This window comes from Nomascus leucogenys, chromosome 20 (assembly GCF_006542625.1).
Source record: "Nomascus leucogenys isolate Asia chromosome 20, Asia_NLE_v1, whole genome shotgun sequence".
Lineage (NCBI taxonomy): Eukaryota > Metazoa > Chordata > Mammalia > Primates > Hylobatidae > Nomascus > Nomascus leucogenys.
In genome coordinates this window covers 43,429,236-43,444,930 of record NC_044400.1, presented here as the reverse complement: position 1 = coordinate 43,444,930, position 15,695 = coordinate 43,429,236, and the positions used below count along the sequence as shown (strand labels likewise).

Genomic DNA, 15,695 nt, shown 5'->3' with positions numbered 1-15,695 from the left:
TTTTCAAAAAAGCTAAAAAATAGCATTTCTGTTACCGTGCTATTCTTTACCTTGGTAAAGATAGATGTAAGTTGGACATTCATCTTATGCAATGTAGATGAAATCTAATTGATGATTTAATAAGAACTAATATTGATAGCTCTATGCAGGCATGCAGCGTGTTCACTGCCCTTTTGAAAGATCACTCAGTGTGAGTGAAATAAGAAATAAGTCCTGTGAGAGAACTATGACTTCTCTTATCCTACAAACTTGGTTCCACCTTTTACCTCTAACCTCTGGTTTGGACAATGAACAGTAGAGACATGTCCACTGCTCAGGTCCTTTTCAATGCCCACTATTGACTTCAAAGTTCAAGCCTTTCATTTTCTTGCCTCATACATATTTTTGGATTCGCTGCATGCCACTTTCTTGCACTTGTCCTGTTAAAGAGTCCCTCATGGCTATTTAATATTTAAAGGCTGGGATCATTTTGCAGGTTTTAGTTTAAAGGTAACCATAGCACACACACACACATTCATTATTAATAGCAGAGACACACTGTAAGTCCTTGGGAATCTTCTTTCCTTTTGATGTTAGTTTCACAGGAGTGCTGCCATCACTAGACTTGGCTCTGATATTGCTATCTGGCAAGTGGACTAGTGCAATAACAACGGATCCAGAATGCTATAAACTGTTCATATGGGTGGAGGTGACCATGCTGAAAAGGGAGATAAAGCCAGAAAGTGACAGGCCACGGAAAGTCCGGTTTCGGATAGCGTCCTCTCACAGTGGGCGAGTTCTGAAGGAAGTGTATGAAGATGGGCAACCGTCAGGCTCTCTGGATTCTGAATGTGCCAGTATCTGTGGGATAGATGGACTAAGTGATTCTGATGGAAAGCAGAATGGCCACATAGAATCAGAAGGTGATGAGAATGAGAATGACCAGGATAGCTTGCTGGTGTTAGCAAGGGCTGCGAGTGAGAAGGGTTTTGGTACAAGAAGAGTCAACATTTTAAGCAAAAATGGCACAGTCAGGGGCGTCAAATACAAAGTGAGTGCTGGCCAGGCTCTATTTAACAATTTGACCAAAGTATTACAGGTAAGTCATTGCTGTTTCCTTCTCCTGCTCTTTATTCCTAACTCACCATCTGAACACCTCTCAGTTCTCCAGTTAAAGCAAGCCTCTCTTATCTGCAACTCCTACATGCTTCGTGAGACACTCCTCTACCTAAGATACTGCCCTAACAGCTATCAATTAAAAACAGGGTCATTATGCTTGGGAAAAGAGACTGAATTCTCAAGGCCAAATTTCTAACATGTAAGTGGTCTTTTTTTCCTTCCAGTGTGTGATGACTAATATGTCTACTTCTTTGCTAAGGAGAAAGAAACAATGATGCTGTTCAAAGCATTTGAGCAAAGATTAAAAGTTAACTTCTGCTTTATTATCCTTGAAATACCAGTGTAGCATTTATCATTACTTGTGTAGATATTTACATCAGAAAAGGTTGGGTGCATGCATTCAGCGAGGTTGGGTTCAATTGGAATGTTGTGCAGCAATAAAGACTAACTTTGACTTCCTCCCATTCCTGAGGAGGTTGCAGGCTTCATTCAATATCAATTTCTCTATTAAGTTGCCCATAAAAATTCTAGGATGATGCTTGAAAAAATTACTCCTCTATAAATGTACAGACTGAGATCCAGATTTTATAGTTGATAATTAGCCTTTAAATGTGATAGATTCTGCAGAGTAATATAGAAATGTATTATTCAGGTATTGGGGCTTTTGACAATGATCTAATGTTAACAAGTTTTTGAAAGCATTGGTAAAGTGATTTGTTTTTTTGTTAAAAACAGATATCATTATGTCAGGAATGGAATTCATGATTGCTATCATTAAGGTAGCCAATATTTTTCACTGTAGTTCCTTTTTATATTCTCAATTTTTAAATAAAATGATCTCTTGTGATGATTCAATGTCTCTATATTATATTAGAATGTGTGAGTGGTGAAGAGAGAGGATTTCAATGGAAGTATTTAAATATTTTTTATTTCAAAGTATTTGAAAATATCACATCAGGAGGATTTAAAAAATTAGTTTTTGTTAAAGGATAAAAACAGTTGACAGCAAAGCTTCTTTTAATATATGGCACTTACTGGTAAAGAATTTTACATATTGGGGTGAGGTTGGAGACTGAAAATCAGAAACTGATGTTATGTTCTACTAGGTTGGAAACAATCTTGTATAAGTTTCTAGAGATGTGATTATTAGGTTATGATAATCTTAGTGGCCACTGAGTTTCATCAAATGCAGAAATTATTGCTAAGGAGTAGATCAAGATTTTTTGCAACAATTAAGTTTTAAAATGTTTGCATTCATTATGATTAACTTAGTTTGTCATTATTTGAATTGTCTTATGATTTGGAGGGTTGTTTACAAAACTAACAGTTTTAATACTTTGATTTGCATCTGGTTATTCAAATCTCCCCCAAAATTTATTGTTTATGAGTAAATATCTTAAGCCTTTAAAACCTACAAGAGAAAAACTTTCTTCTCCCTATGTGTTTACTCTGACAGTGCTTTAAACTCACAAAAAAAGAAATAGAAGAAATTCCAAAATCAAAATTTTAACACTAGGTTAGTTTACAATATTTACTTGTATATTTTTCTATGCATAGTTCCATAGCCCCATTTTGAGAAAAAAGCAATAAAACTGCCTTTTTCTAATAATTTAGCCCCATTTCATATATTCCCTGTTTTAGAGCAATGAAAAGCAATAAAGATTATTAGCAGAGGTCCTTCAAGGTCTTTGGTACTTAATCAGATCTGTCCCTCCCAACTGCCCACCAGTCTGGTCCTTTCTTTATAATGTTGGCAAAGTCATCAGCCTATTGTAGGTATTCACAAATTTTGGTCATTATCTTTAGTTTCATTGTCATCAGCAGCATCTTCATTGTGTGAATGTTCTCTGGTATCTCCAGGACAAAACATAAGTTAAAGGAGCGGCTACACTTGGATCAGGGCTGCCAGTTGCATTATTGCCCAAGGAGCTCCATTCCCCATTGTCTGCATGAATGGCACCCCTTAAAGTTGTGCAATACATCCTACTCAACGTTATGTAGAAATCTGATTTGGATGCTTGCCACACTTTTTAAGGGATGTGTATGTCATTTGGGGTAATGTACATCTTAGGCATATATCTTAGGATGATAGTGTGTGTTCCCATAGGCATCCCAGAGAGAAGCCCCAGGGGCTGTAAGCAGAAGTTATTATTCAGTTATTCCTATACCCTCTACCAGATATGACTTTCCCTCCTATATACTTTGCATATCCCTTGCAAAGTAAGCAGTAAACTTGGCTGGATGTAATTTAGTAATCTCCCTCAGGGAGGAAAAAGTGAGCAGTTGGTATCTTGGATATTTGATTAAGGTTTCAATGCACAGCCAATCTTATTGAAGCAAGGAACTGTGATTGAAGAAACAGTGAGGCTTTTCTTTTTGTTTCAAGTTTTAAAAGCTTAAAGCACTTAACCTTAAATGTGAAAGAAAACCCTAAATATAAATAAAATCTTTCAAAGACCCTGTCAATCACTTGCCTCTTCTGTATTAGTTTCCCACTCTTTTATCCCTGCCTCATAAAACATTGGTGTATGTCCTGCAAAATTTCAACTGCACAGAAAAAAGTCATTGCAATTTTTGCCTTAAAATATTTTTACTTCGTGGCAGCACTTACTTAGAAAGTTGTCTATTAAAGGAATATCAGAATGAATTTCCATTTTATTGGTCAATTAGTTTACCTTATATAATCCTGGGTATTTGATGATGTGCGATATTAATCAAGGTTGTTAAATGTAGTGATGAACCAGGAGGCAAAAAGCAGAAGGCCACCTGGCTGCTCAGGTGGGCGTTGTAGAGAGTGGTTAATGGTGAAGCAAAATGTCTCTAGCTGTTCTAGATTATGGCGCTTCAGCTCCAGGTGGTTGAATTTGCCAGCTCTCCCAGAGATAACAAGAATACAGAGCTCGAGAGAGGCCAATTTGGAAATCTGAAAACCTAGAATCTAGCCACGACTGTGGCCTGGAAATAGGTGTTTACTAGAAGTTCTTTAGGTTATTCTTACATGCACTAAGGTTTGAGAATCATTGACCTAGAGTATCAAAGGGAAATTCATCCAGTTCCCGAGGGTAAATAAAAATATTAATGTTCCTTATCTCTTCAGTATTTAATAAAGAAATTGAATGAGATATGCAATTACTTGTTATTCATTCTTTTGATCAGGTTAGATTATCAGAAAGATTTTTCTGAGCCAAAGATGAATAAAGGTTATCCTGACAACCATGTTTCCCATGAATATTCAAATTTATCAGTTAATTTGAGAATAGGTCCAGAAATCTTACCAATACACTCTGATGTAGTTGGTCTCTTTTTAATACTCTTTAAGAAATTCTGCTCTTAGAATATCTCTATCTAGATACATAAGTTTATTCCTCATTACTGGAAAATTTTAAAAAATATATTTACTTTCTTTAAAAATTAGCCATTGTTTCTTCATGCTAAGCAAATTACAAAATCACCATATAGCTCATACCTCTCAATACACAGTTGACATGATTGGATTTGAGATATACTTTGATGTTAGCAGCAAAATATTTCCAAATTCTCTTAGAGTGGGTCAATGATGCAGATAATTAAGGCTGCTTATTTTTGCTAATTTATTCTTATGAGATTACATTTCAGACAGCGATTTTTTTCTTGACCTTATCCTCAAACTGTGTGAGTAAACTCTGTTAGAATATTGTACTGTAATTTCCATAACTTTAATTCCCTTTCCTTCTCCAAATTTAAAATTACTGTATTAGAGATAAATAGGTGCAAAGAAGGAAAATAATTACAACACATTCTATAATTTGGCATTTCCTTTCTAAGAACTCAAATTAAACTTATAACCTCTGTCTATGTATGTACATGCATATTTTCGGTTAGTGTGATTGTATTTGTAAGCATTCTAATATTTCAAGACAAATGAAATAAAAATAGTATGTTTGTGGAAAAACCAGTATGTTTGTGGAAAAACCTAAGGACTCATTCTGAGAGATTTTGGAAATATTTTGCTCCTAAGAACAAAGTCTATCTCAAATTTAATGATGTCAACTGGGTACTGAGAGGTATGAGCTATATGGTGATTTTGTAATTTCTTTAGCATGAAGTAACAATGGCTAATTTTTAAAGAAAGTAAATTTTTCTAAAATTTTTCAGTAAGGAGGAATAAAATGTTATTTTGGATTTTACACAGGGATTTCACATATATTATTTTAATTAATTGTGCCCAAAAGTTAGTAAAGTGAACAGAAAAGTTATTACTATTATTATTATTATTATTATGTCTGTTTTTAGATAACTAAGTGTCAGAGAAATCCAGTCTCTGGCCCAAAGCTAGTAATGCAAGAACTCTGCCCTTTGCTGTTTTGGCTTTCACAGTTTTCAAAAGTGTTATACTATATGCATAAACTCCCAACTTTATGTTTTGAAATGTCATGATAACAAACATGAAGACAAAAGATATCACGTAATAAGACTAAACATATTGTGTTATTATGTAATCTGGCCTTTTGAAATTTCAACATTTGGTTAGCAGGTTTTACAATTTGTCATTTATTGAACATTTGATCTTCATCTAGAAAAGGTTTTTTTTCTGCAGAATTAAATAGCTTCAATTCAGCTTTGAATTGTATTTTTAAAAGGTTTATATCACTTCTATAAAATCATTTGATTAAAGTGTCATGAGGTTGCAAGGATTGACACTGGAAGAGGATGACTTGTCTACCTCAAGTGCATTGGTGCTTACAGTGGTTCACTATCTCAGGATGGGTAGTGTTAACAGACCTTTCTAGCAGTATTTATTATCTATCTCTGGTTCACTGAATCAAACTCTGATAATAGAATAATAGTTCAGTAAAAACAAGGTGATATTCTTGATGACTCCTCAGTCCCAGTGGTTCATTTGGACCACTCTGGGAAAATAATTAGCATTAAGTACTTATTGAATATTACACACTGTTGACATTATTTATGTGCATTGATATTTATTCCTCACAACAACCCTGTGAGGTATATTACTATTAATCAATTAATTATCAATTAATTATGATCTGAGCGTCTTCTCTGTGTCAGAAACATTAATTTATAGGATTTAAAATGTTATGTATCCCAAGAAATTCTTATGTAGTGTTCTGTCAAGACTATCATGTATTAATGGAAATACTATCTTTTTAGATATCAAGAGGTAGGTAAAGAAGCTCTAGGATTTTTGATACAATTCCAAATGATGTGAGAAACTACACTGAGATTAAGTGACTTATGTAAAAAGCAGGAAAGAAAAAGCAGCAAAGATGAGTTGGTACTACTGATATTTACGTACAATTAAAGAACTGTAAACTGGTAGAACTTAGAGTCCTGTGACCACCTTGCACATACCATCCTTGGCTCTTGCTTATGGTATTAGCACACATACTGAGTAGAACCTCAATAAATGTTCTTCCTTGAGTTAATGAATTAAGTGGAACCCTCTTAATGGTTGTTTTCCTCTTCTCCATCTCTTTTGGGTTTGGAGATTTCCCATAATGGACAGGACTAGAGTTTGCATGGCGAAGTGTTGTTGGCTTGCTTCATTCCATTCTTTCGATCATTTTCAATCATTCATTAATAACTATTTATTGCATATCTACCATGAGACAAAAAATATGTTAGATAATGTGAGGACTAAAACCCAATTCCTGCCTTCATGGACAATCCAGCAGTGTGTTGTGAATGATTGTGTAAGGCAATTCCTGGAGGAACTCAGATACAAAAGATTTTGTTTTCATCCACAGAAGATTCTCTCTTTCTGCTTTCTTGTTGGTTTACCAGCCTCTATGCATTCTTCAGGCCATGCTTATGTTTTTCTCCTTTTAGTCTTTCTCTTATTAGACCATCATTTTATTTTGGATCTTTTTCTTTAGCTTGCTCTTGCTTTCTTTCTAGTTGAGTTCTGTCTCAAGGACAATAACTGAAGGCTCATCTGTATAATGATTCTTATCTTGATCCTACAAATCTCTAGAAGTGAATAAAAGTGACTCTGACCATAAGCACTGACTTATCCAAGTTCTATTCATCATGTTAAAACTTTCCTTCTAAAGTTAGTTCAATTAATATCTAAGTTGGAAAATCACATTTTTTCCTGGTTCATCAGAATCTTTGTATCATGACATTTTAATTTGTGGAACTTTGGTAATTGCCTAAGCTTAATCCTATGAATCTGTCTGAATTCTGGCTTTAGAACAACCTGCTGAGCAAAGTCACAGATTCCACAATATGACTTGAAACTGCTTAATGAACACTTATGGGTGGCCCATGATTACCACATAATTAAGGAATTAGCATCTAATATTTCTAAAACTTAAAAACGAAATTTAACAGCCGAGCAAGGCAAACATTCTTTTGGTGGCTTGCTCATGCTGGCAGATATTGCTCATGCTGATATTTTCTCTGAAACCCAGTATTTTAAATTTTGTATAAAAGTAATATAAACATTTAATAGTCTATACACTGACACAGCATATAAATGTATCAATCCTTCAATAATTATTGCCTGGAAGGGATTTACAAAATTATAAACAGAATAAGATGTCATGCAGAAACTTTCAGTTAAGGGCATTTTATTTATGTGCACGAATCTACTCAACAAAGATTTGAGATCTGTTTGCTCAATTTTATTTTTCTAATAATTCATTATCTCATTTAATTGCTGATAAATTATGCCTTAGAACATTGCATCAGGAGTGAAGTAATAGATCCTTTTACATAGCAAACAAAGTAAATAATAGGAGTATTCCTTTTTTTTGATTCTTAAATAACGAAGTTAGGCTATCAAAGAATTAGTTGCTTCTTTTTTATATCTTTTATGTAATTAACTATATGAAATTTAAGATCCCTTTTATATGAAAACTCTGTATAAGCTTGACTAGCCCAAAAGAGGGTAGAGTAGTCAAAACCAAGGTGTTGATTTGCTAGAGATAGATTTTGTCAGATAAGAAGGCTCTGGGGAATTGTGTTATTACAGGTCAGTGGAAAGAGAATAGGGAAACTTAGAGTACCAAATGAATGGAGACTAACGAGGGTCGTCTTAGTTAAAAAGGGGACAAGAACTGGGTGGTCTGTCATGTCAGGAACTTGTGGGGTGTCTACAGATTGAGGGGAGGTTCTAGAGCAGGGTCAGCAGGGAGAGGCTACTGGGTAACTCTGCTCTTGAGGGTCCCAGAACTAATCCATGCCACAGGGCAACTGTTCTTATTAGCGTATTACCTTTGGTGAAGAGCCAGGTTCACGTGCCCTCTCATGAGTACCTTCCTTTGACAGCTGTCAAATGCACAATGCTTGTGGAGCATCTAGCTGAAGGGATGCCCTCCAGTGTCCCAAAATTCTGCTGCTTCTAAACTGTTCCAAGTAAATATCCCCTTTTTAAGGACCCGAGACTCATGATTTCTCCCAGAAATCAAGAACCTGGTCTTTGGCATCCACATTAATCATGCTGGTTACGTGAAAAATAAAGCCTGCGGCATCCATATTCAGAAGAGACTGAACAACAATCAACTACTCACCCAGTGTGTTAGTTTCCTATTGCTGCTGAAACCAATCAAATCACTACAAACTTAGAGCCTTAAATGAGCGCAAATCTATCTCTTTACAGTTATGGAGGCCAGAAGCCTGAAATGATTGTAATGGGGCTAAAATCAAAGTTTTGGCAGTGCTGCTTCCTCTCTGGGGGCTTTAGGGCAGAATTCATTTCTTGCATTTCCCAGCTTCCAAAGGCTGTTCACGTTCCTTGGCTTGTGGCCCTGCATCCTTCTGACTTCTGCTTCCACTATTACCTCTTCTCTAACTCTATTGCCCTCCTTTTTCCCATATAAAGATCTTCATGATTATGTTGGGCCCATCCAAACAGTCTGGGATAATCTTCCTATCTCAAGATGCTTAATGCAATCATGTCTGCAAAGTGCCCTTTGCTGTGTAAAGAAATATATTCATAGATTGTGGGGATTAGGACATGTGTAGCTATTATTCTGCCTTCTATACTTGGTATTAAGCTTATTTTGTTCATGAAAAGACTGAGGCCTTGTTGTAGACTAGATCATTGGCTTCATTTTTTCCTAGTTCCCTGTGGTAGTATCATACTTTGACATACCTTTGCCATGGCCACCAGGGGGTAGAGTGTATTTCCACAGCCCTTGCCTTTGGTCTTGACCATGTGACTTCCTTTGGCTGAAAGGATGGTAATAAATATGGCACAATCAGAGTCTTAAAACGGGTTTGCATTGTTGGGCTTGCCCTCTTAGATACCTTTCCTGTGGAAACGTTATAATGCTGTTTTATGCCTTTCCTTTCTGTAGTTATGTATAGGATGCTACATTCAATATAATTTAATTTTATTATGTTAGTCCAGGCATTTAAAATCTTTTTGGACTCTGGTCTTGCATCCAGTTGTATCTTAGTATTATATACCTTGCTGAGTAAATATAACACAGTGTTGGTCATGGCAAATTGTCAGTATAGAATAACACCAAGTGAGTCAAAAGAAATGAATTAAGAGAAAATTAAGCACCCCTAATGAAGCAATAAATATTTGGTTTAGTAAATATTATAAATCAATAAAGTTAAACTAGTGGTTTTATGGAAAGAAGAGAAAGACAAATGATGCGAGAGTGGTTGTGATGCAGAACACATCAGCCTCGGAGGACTCCAGGGTGTCCTCTTATCAGTTTCTATAACAGTGACCCTGTTGTTGCACTAATCTGCTGAGGATAATGGCTTCCAACTCCATCCATGTCCCTGCAAAGGATATGATCTCAGTTATTTTGATGGCTGCATAGTATTCCATGGTATACATGTACCACATTTTCTTTATCCAGTCTGTCATTGATGGGCATTTAGATAGATTCCATGTCTTTGCTATTGTGAATAGTGCTGCAATGAACATATGTGTGTATGTATCTTCATAATGGAATGAGGAGCTGAATGATGACAACACATGAACACATTTTGGGGGAACAACACACACTGGGGCCTTTCAGGGATGGGGTGGTGGGAGGGAGAGCATCAGGAAGAATAGCTAATACATGCTTGGCTTAACACCTAGGTGATGGGATGATCTGTGCAGCAAACCCCCATGGCACATATTTACCTATGCAGCAAACCTGCACATCCTGCCCATGTACCCCTGAACTTAAAATAAAAGTTGAAGAAAAATTAAGAGTGACTCTAATACATTATTCTTGTAGTGCCAGAAACTTTTCTCAGAAAAGGAGTCATTTGTCCCCAAGGGGTCATCTTAATTCCTATGGTCTGAGGGACATAACTATGATCTCAGAGAATCGTGTAGCTTGTTGTCAGAGTATAAACATTATTGAATCAATTGAATCAATAATCCAGCACTGGGCTTCTAGCACTCAGGAGGCTTCATGTGAAACCCAGAGGCTACAACCAGAGCCCAAAGGCTGAAGATCTGCCTCTCTCAGTGCCTGGTGCTTTAAACATCTGGCTTTATAATACAGTTATACACGTTTTATTTAAAATAATATTAGAAAATCTACTACAAAGATAAAACAAATAAACCAATGATCCTCACTAAGGATGCTGCCTCTCTTTCTAACTACACAGAAAACCAAATAATAAAAATTTGGGCCACAGCTTTGTAGATATTCTTTTTTTTTTTTTTTTTTTTTTTTTTTTTTTTTTTTTTTTTTTTTTTTTTTTGAGATGGAGTCTCGCCCTCGCCCAGGCTGGAGTGCAGTGGCATGATCTCGGCTCACTGCAAGCTCTGCCTCCCGGGTTCATGCCATTTTCCTGCCTCAGCCTCCCAAGTAGCTGGGACTACAGGCGCCCACCACCACGCCAGGCTAATTTTTTGTATTTTTTAGTAGAGACGGGGTTTCACTGTGTTAGCCAGGATGGTCTCGATCTCCAGACCTCGTGATCCGCCCGCCTCGGCCTCCCAGAGTGCTGGGATAGATATTCTTAATCACAACTTTCAAGGCTCTTCCTCTAATAATGGAATTTCCCTTTTCATACATTTATATATGCCCCTTCCCATTTTTCTTTTTTTCCCCTAAATTTGTGCTTGCTTCAGCATTTTCCAAAGCCAATGTTTCCTGCTTCAGCTACTCAATTACAAGCTGATTTTTTTTCAGGGAATATTTTTTATATTTCCATGAAGAGTTTCTGGAGATGAAATTATACTTGCCCCTCCCAAAATGCCTTGGTGGTGAGAGCTTACGAGAACTGAAACAGACCCAAAGCCTGTGTTGGAAATTAAGTAGCTGTCTACCCATCCTGCATAAGAGTCTTTTCCTCTCTCCTTAACTCCTTTCTGCTGGAGGTTTAAATGTGATACGCAACCAACTACTTCAGGGAACATCATTCGCCTTGATGTTTCTAAAGCAGATTCAAAGTGGCTCTTGGATGCTCCATGTACGAAGGGACAGGGAGTTCTGTACTAGTCATCATTCAGGATTCTTTACCCACACATTGTGATCAGCTAGATATATGGGTTCACAAGGGGCCAGAATGTCTAGAGATGATTTTGGTCCATGGATCCTGGTGTCCGTCTTCATTGCTACTCCTTCAGTCCATGTGCTACACTGATGCTGCAGGCAGTGCCCAAAGCCCTCCACCTAAGATGCCCAACTTTCGCTCCTTCCAACTCTTGGGACTACTTACCTTCATTGCCTTTATGTCTAGACTCTTGAAAACATTCTTCTATCAATTACTCTTAGGAGCAAGAGAAGACCTAAGTTCTAGAAATCAAAGCCCCCCTTTCCTTTGTAAGAGAAAGAAGAGAAAAATACCTCATTCCCCAGTAGTGTCTTAAATAATTACTGTGCTCGCTTTCCCTCCACTTAGACATAAGAGCACTATTCTCTGGAGGGAGATGACCTGGTTTCAGATGCAGTCTAGCTTTTCCTAGTTGTTTAATGTGGGAAAATGTACTTAACTTCTATAAATCTTAGCTTCTTTATTGGTCAAATGGGGATAACGGTTGTGACTATTTCTATGAAATAAATGAGTCATTGTGTGTAAAGCATGTTTCTCGATGCCTGGTACCTTATAAGTACTCAAAAAATACTATCATTTTTATTATCCTTCTTCAAACAAATTATGAATCAAGTACTACTAAGTATTCTGCTAGTCAGTGAGGGTGCAAAGATGAATAAAGCATGATTTCGGTCCTCAGAGAATCTAATTCTTTCTTATGAGATACGCAAACACATAGTTACTGTAACACATGGAAAGAACTCAAGAGCTTATTAAGGAAGAGTGATGGGACATCTGACCCAATTCTATAAATTTTATAGAGATTCTGTTCCTTTCAGATAACATTTTTTAAATTAAGGCTGCGTGGGAAGTCCTGGGCCACTCCGTAAAAGGCATCTTGGTACCACAAGATTTTTTGGCAGAAATCACTTCACTTTGAAAAATCTTAGCTGCTGCCTCCAAACTTGGCTCCATCCCTGCCACACAAACCTGTTGTCTTGTGGCCAATTCCTCTCTTGGAGATCCTGTCTTGGCTTTGGCCCCTACCTAGGCCTTTGCCTTGGATTCCCTAATATTAACTTCCGTGTCTATTTGGCCAAATGTTTGCCAGCCTGGCTCTGCTGCAGTTGGCTCTATACCTGTGAACTCAGCCAGCCACCCACATGCCTTGTGTCTGAGTATTCCTTGGTAACACCTGTCATCCTGAAAGCCTTGCTTGCGCCTTCTGGGTAGAGACAGAATCAATCTCTTCTTTAGTAATAGCCTGGATTGATTTTTAATACCTTTCCATGCCAATGCCAGGAATTATTTGTATCTCTATGGAATGTCTTCTGCTATGAGTCACACAGTGGACTGCTAGACATGGCTGAAAATGTGCATACATTTATTACATCATTTAAGACATTCAAAAGAGGCTGTTGCTGAGTTTTTTTCATGGCTTTATATATGATAAAGGACCCAGACGTTTCCTGTTGTTCTGCCTGGTCATTCTTGGCTTGTTGGTTGATGTCCTATCATGGATTCAAAATGGATGCCATAGCTTACAGCCAGACCAGAGTCAAAACTGAAAGGGAGTGTGGCAAAAGAAAACATTCCTTTTAGGCATGCCTCTTTTATCAGAAAGGAAAAGAAAATTCCAGAAAATTACGGGTGCATTCTGTTACATTTAGTCTCTTACATTTCATGCGATCGTTCCTTGTCATCGTAAGAGGGCAAGAATGTATCTGGCATTGCCTCTTAGGTAGAAGGTAGCATGGGAGGATGGGGTTGGAAATAGCTGATGAACAAACAAGCAACAGTGCCTGCCACACCATTATCCAGGAATTTTGCTATGATATTAATTTTTGTTGTATGTAATTTGGCTCACATTGGGTCATGCTTCTGAATGACAAAAGCATTTTATAGTAATCTTATTTCATGAACTGTGTACATTTTTTCTGCCTGTCCTTGAGGATTTTAATCTTTCTATTTTTTTTAAATCCATATTTTCTCAGATCCACAGCTTTTTACCTGTTGAGTTTGATTATTCTAACACGACAACTTTGGATACCTCAAAAGACAATAGGGCTGGTGAACAGTTTTTCATTAACAGCAGTAAAAGTGTTAATATAGTATTTATCTATTTTACCTATCGTTATCTCTAGTAGTCATCTATTCTCTGTATAGTAAGATGCTGTCCAATTTTAAAAAGATGTGCACCATAGTTCACCCAAGCAGGGCAGTCTAAAACAGAAAGAAACCACCCACCACAGTGCACTTGGCTTTATTTTTCTCTCCTGCTTGCTCTATTACATCAAAAGCAAAATAAAGTATAAAACACAATGACTACAGAGCCACAGCAGTCATTCCCACAGCTCTTTCCTTTACTCTTCGCCTGGGATGCCAGTCACCTCAGGGGCTCCACAGTTAGTGAGCTGGAACTCATTTCACATCTGAGGAGAATAATGTTAGAAAAGCTCTCTGCATGCAGAGCAGGGCAGACCCGCTCTCAGCAAGCCTTTCAGCAATGCAGCTCCAGCTTTCCTGATCTTATTGGTCACCAGAAGCTTGTTTTTATTTTTTAACTATTTAAAAGGATACTAGTAATATTAGCAATAAAAGCAATCCTTCATTGAATGCCTACATGTGATGGAAATTATCGCAGGTGCCTCTCTTATAATACTGTTTCTTTAATCCTCATGGCAAATTTACAAGGTAAATATTAATGTATTTTACATGAGATAAACTGACAACAAGCCAAAGTAACTTAAAGGACAATGAAAAAACATTTGTCCTCAAATATTTTGGCTTTCATTTTGATCCGCCACCTGAAATTCTTTTTATTATTTTCCCTACTTCCACACTCGGGAGATCTCCTTTGTGTTAAATTGAGTTCCTTAGAAGCAGAACCTGAAATTGGATTCTTGTAAAAAGTGATTTATTAACGGAGGATCTCAGAAGAAAGGGCATGAAGGAAGCAGGTTAGGCAGGGAAGAAAGCGAAACAAGGTAGTCATCTTGGCTAGAAGCCAGCGCCAGCCCAGACGCTGGAGATGGTCTGGAATACAAATTGTAGCACGTATTTGGCCTCACCTGTCTTTGGCCACTGGCTGTGAGCTTTTAGCAGCCAATATTTCAGTAGCTGGGGGGTGGGTCAGCCAGCATTACGAAGGGGTCTGGGCACATTCACTGCAGTTCACCTCTTGCACTGTTCAGATTTATCTCCTTCCTCCCATTAAGTTTATTGCATCCAAGCACAGCCTTGTCACAGTTAATGGGAGAGTTAGTGGGATAAATAACAGTTCCCACACTGCTGCTGCCTTTGAAATGATAGCTGATAATCTTCCACTATCCATTTTAGACACCTCTCCTCTTAGCTAGCACTTCTACTTAATTAGGTGGCTCACATAGTTGCCCCATATTTTCAGTCCCTGTAGAGTCTCAGCTTTGAGCATTATGTCCTTCTCAGGAAGTAGCTGCTGTACTTGCCGACTCACTGCTAGACCCATGAATACCAAGAGAGGCCCTGAGTACCAAACAAACATGTTTCTCCCTGCTCCTTATATGTAGCAGCAGTTCTACTTCCTCATGATAATCAGGGTCAATTAACCTTGCGGGTATTGTAACTGCTTTTTAGGCTATCTAGATTACTATCATGATGAGCCCAAAGTGACTAGATATCAACTATAGCTTTAAGTTTGGTGGAACTCTTACTGCATTACCTGGGGGAAGAGCTCCCTTCTGGGATCAAAGACTTGGACTATGAATGCCTAACATTGCAGAGAAAAATCACAATCCTCCAGGTGGGAGACTGGGAGTAATGGTGAATGGGCTCCTACAGCTTCCCATTGGTTCCTGGATCCATGAATTCTAGCCATTGGTGATGTAGTGCCACATAATAACCATTGGCTTGGGTATAAGTGGCATCCTGAAGAGTGTGCTGCCTTCCCACAGCGGGGGCATCTCCAAAACTGATGCATCAGCCACACCTTCGAGATGCTGCTGTAAAGCTCTAGCAGGTGGCAGGTCTGAAAGGCATGATGCCTGGCAGGGCCAGTGTTCCTGTTTGTGTTGCTCACTTGAGCTCTCTGAACCTGCTTGAGTCTGAGCTTAGATAAGCAACCTTTATTTTACACTGCCTGACCTTGTGAGTATGACAGTATACATATTATGGTA

At 37.7% G+C, this 15,695-nt stretch overlaps 1 protein-coding gene across 1 annotated transcript in view; it reads left to right on the top strand.

Moving 5' to 3' along the window:
• The first annotated feature begins 693 nt into the window (after positions 1-693).
• The window catches only part of GRXCR1 (glutaredoxin and cysteine rich domain containing 1), a 154,575-nt gene continuing 139,573 nt past the window's right edge, over positions 694-15,695 (top strand). The window contains exon 1 of the mRNA XM_003258636.1: positions 694-1,078. Coding sequence (XP_003258684.1) covers positions 695-1,078 — 384 coding nt within the window. The 5' untranslated portion in view covers position 694. The remainder of the gene's footprint in view (positions 1,079-15,695) is intronic.